The sequence below is a fragment of the Octopus bimaculoides genome, chromosome 23, assembly GCF_001194135.2.
Source record: "Octopus bimaculoides isolate UCB-OBI-ISO-001 chromosome 23, ASM119413v2, whole genome shotgun sequence".
Lineage (NCBI taxonomy): Eukaryota > Metazoa > Mollusca > Cephalopoda > Octopoda > Octopodidae > Octopus > Octopus bimaculoides.
In genome coordinates this window covers 33,373,469-33,376,757 of record NC_069003.1, presented here as the reverse complement: position 1 = coordinate 33,376,757, position 3,289 = coordinate 33,373,469, and the positions used below count along the sequence as shown (strand labels likewise).

General features: G+C 36.3%; 1 protein-coding gene across 1 annotated transcript in view; it reads right to left on the bottom strand.

Moving 5' to 3' along the window:
• Window positions 1-348: 348 nt before the first annotated feature.
• The window catches only part of LOC106875180 (atrial natriuretic peptide-converting enzyme), a 46,746-nt gene continuing 43,805 nt past the window's right edge, over window positions 349-3,289 (bottom strand). Inside the window, exon 31 of the mRNA XM_052975958.1 lies at window positions 349-3,226. Within this exon, the coding sequence (XP_052831918.1) occupies window positions 3,047-3,226 (180 nt within the window). The 3' untranslated portion in view covers window positions 349-3,046. The remainder of the gene's footprint in view (window positions 3,227-3,289) is intronic.

Sequence of the window (3,289 nt, the reverse complement as noted above, 5' to 3'; positions counted from 1 at the left end):
CCCCCCCCCCGTCTCTCTCTTTCATTTATTGTTGTTTGCAGGTTTCACTCACCTTTAAAATATCAACTGTTTCTACTTTGAAACAGCTTTTCTAGACTGATGATAATGATACAAATAACATATTTTATTGAATTTCCTGACATCTTTTGTAGTTTGAGTTTAATCCCTCCCCCTCTCCCCCCTAATCCTGCCCCAAGTTGGTTTTGCTTTTTTCCATCCTAAGAATAAAGAAGGAAAAAATAGAATACTAGTCAACCGCTGGGGTTCAGTACTAATCAACTATACCTTCCTACCTTCCAAATTTTTATGGTCTTATGCCAACCATAAGGAATAATTTTATATTTTCAGTTTATTTTTCACATATATACACATGTATGTGTATATATATATACACACACACACACACACACACACACACACACACACACACACACACACACACACACACACACACACATATATACATACTTATAAACATGTATATTTATAAATATATACACACATACATGCATACATATAATATAAATATACATATGTATATTATATAAAATATTTTCAGCCAGATAACAAAATATTGTATAATAATATATAATCTAAAAAAAGAAATGTTCAAAATAAAAATACAAAAAAACTATTGTAAAGATTTCTAAGACCTGTATCTGTGTCTGTTTTTCTTTCTTTTTAGTTTTATTTCTGTTCTTCCCATGCACATGGTTCCAGGTTCAGTCCCACTGCAGAGGGTCTAGTTCCAGGCAGACTAAAGCCTTCAGAGTAGAATTGGTTGACGGAGATTGAAAGAAGTCCTTCATGTATGTGTGTGATTGTGATTGTCTCTCGGGACCAATATTACACCCTGTGTTGGTTTGTTTACATCTCCAGAACTTAGTGATTCCGAAAAAGAAACTGATAGAATAAGCATCCAGCTTTCAAAAATACCTGGGTCAATTCATTTAACTGAAACCCTTCAAGGTGGTGCCCCAGCATGGCCATAGTCCATTACAACAGAACAGTTGTTTATTGTTCCATTGCTTAACAGAATGGTAAACATTCTATTTTACAATGGAAGCTAAAAGAACGTGTATGTGGCAATACAATCAGCTCATCAAATTGCTCAAAGACAAGGTAACTGAATAAGTTTTTCATTTTCACTCTCTCTGTATTTGAAACCAAATTATCTAGTCCTGGTATTGCTCATTTGTTATTGCAAAACCAAGGTAACCGTTGCCAGTTCAGCTCAACTATGAAAATATGATGAACTTACTTTCAAAACCTGATATATGCATCAGAATGACTTTTGAGTAATTGTTCAAAACAATTTGAATATATCTGAGTCTGACTGGAAGACTAAGATTTGCCCACTGTCTTATGTATGGCACCTATCCCAGTTTGACTGAAACAAATTTCACGTGCAAGAAACCAGCAGATTGTGTTTCAATGGTTATCATGAAATCGACCAAATGTGCACTTATACTGGTTTTGAAAATGTGAACGAACATGAGATTCATTGACCAGTAGTAGTGGAAAAACTTAGGCAAATGTTTTCTGCTATAGCCTCATGTCGACTCGGGCTCTGTGACAGTAAACAGAAGACCATCATGTGAAATTTAAGATACATATACATCTGTGTGTGTGATGAATTTGTGCGTAGCTGTGTAAAACATTGAATTTACGTCTGCAGAAGGGAGATAACTTGGTCCTTCCTTTGCTAGGTTACAAGCTTAGTTTACCTGTGAGATTGCAAAAGACTACGAGAAAGATTTGAAGAATGGAATAGTGTTGAATCTTTATTGCTTAATTTTGTCCAGTTCAAGTTTATTTATGGGAAAAAGGATAATCTGAATTGGAAGATAAAGCAATATATATATATATAATAGATACAAATGTGTACATATATATATATAACAAAAGTGAGCGTATGTATGTATATATGACAGATTCATATAATGAAGTAGATCAACAAAGAGGTAAGTTTTGGATTTAAACACCAGTTTGTAACTGAAATGACACGACCAACCCACTTTCTGGAATCAAACCATGTGACACTTCTGCCTGTTAAGCAAGAGATGCCAGTTTCAATTCTCATCACTGAGTTTGTTCATTTCTAATTCCAAATTAATGAATCTTTATTGTGTGTGTGTATAAGTTGTGGTTTAATAATGTATGCAAGTTTAGAAATATTCCATGTTCATTTTATATACATAAACATATAAACCATGATGTGTATTCAATGCAATATATATACATTTCTACAGAACTGTTTGTGAAGCTTGTGTGTTTTTAGTTGTGAGGGTTCCAGCTTCGGGACACAGTCTGGAATTTAGACACATATTGTGTCTGTTAGCCAGGTCATGTAACTGTGAAATAATAGGTACCATGAGGTGGTGGGGGTGGTAATGGAGGAGTGGCACAATATTGTTTTTTCTACTTTAGGCACAAGGCCTAGAATTTTGGGGAAGTGGGGCTTGTCAATTAGATTGACCCCAGTACGCAACTGGTACTTAATTTATTGACCCCCTGAAAGGATGAAAGGCAAAGTTGACCAGAGCGGAATTTGAACTCAGAACGTAAAGGCAGATGAAATACCGCTAAGCATTTCACCTGACGTGCTAACGTTTCTGCCAGCTCGCCTCTTAATGGTACTATATAATGAAGTATTGTGTTAACTTACAGTGCTGAGTTCAGATCGATGTAGGAGGGTTCTTGGCTACAATTGAATGCTATTAGTTGATTAAAAATAAACAAAATTCACAGGACTCACATGCATATCAATTATCATGGGGCTATAATTGAAAATATAAACCTAAGGGTAGAAACAAAAACCCACATTACAAGTGGAACTGTTTGTGAAAGACTCCAAAAGTTATTGAAGGGATTCCGAGAATACTGCAATGCTGTTGCCCCTTTGGCTCTGTCCCCGAGACACCCCCACAGCAAACCTCATTATATATTGTCAGCCTGCATTTCTTTACTCTTTACCATCATCTTACTGCTAATCCTGGCCTCACACTTCCTCTGTAACAACCCAACACACCTGTCCACTGGATGTTTAGTTTTGCGACTTGCTGCTCCACCCTAAGGATCGTTCAATCCAGCCACGCATGGACGATATCTTTGTGAAAACGTTTGGAGAATTGGCTGCACAGTTGTAGCGTCCTTTCGACAAAACTCCTACAATGGTCCACCGGTTGTCTGGCTCCCAGCACATCAAGGCACCTCCACTGTCACCCTGCAAAGAATATTGAAATATCATAAGCACAGACATATATATATACAAAATATTTTATATATA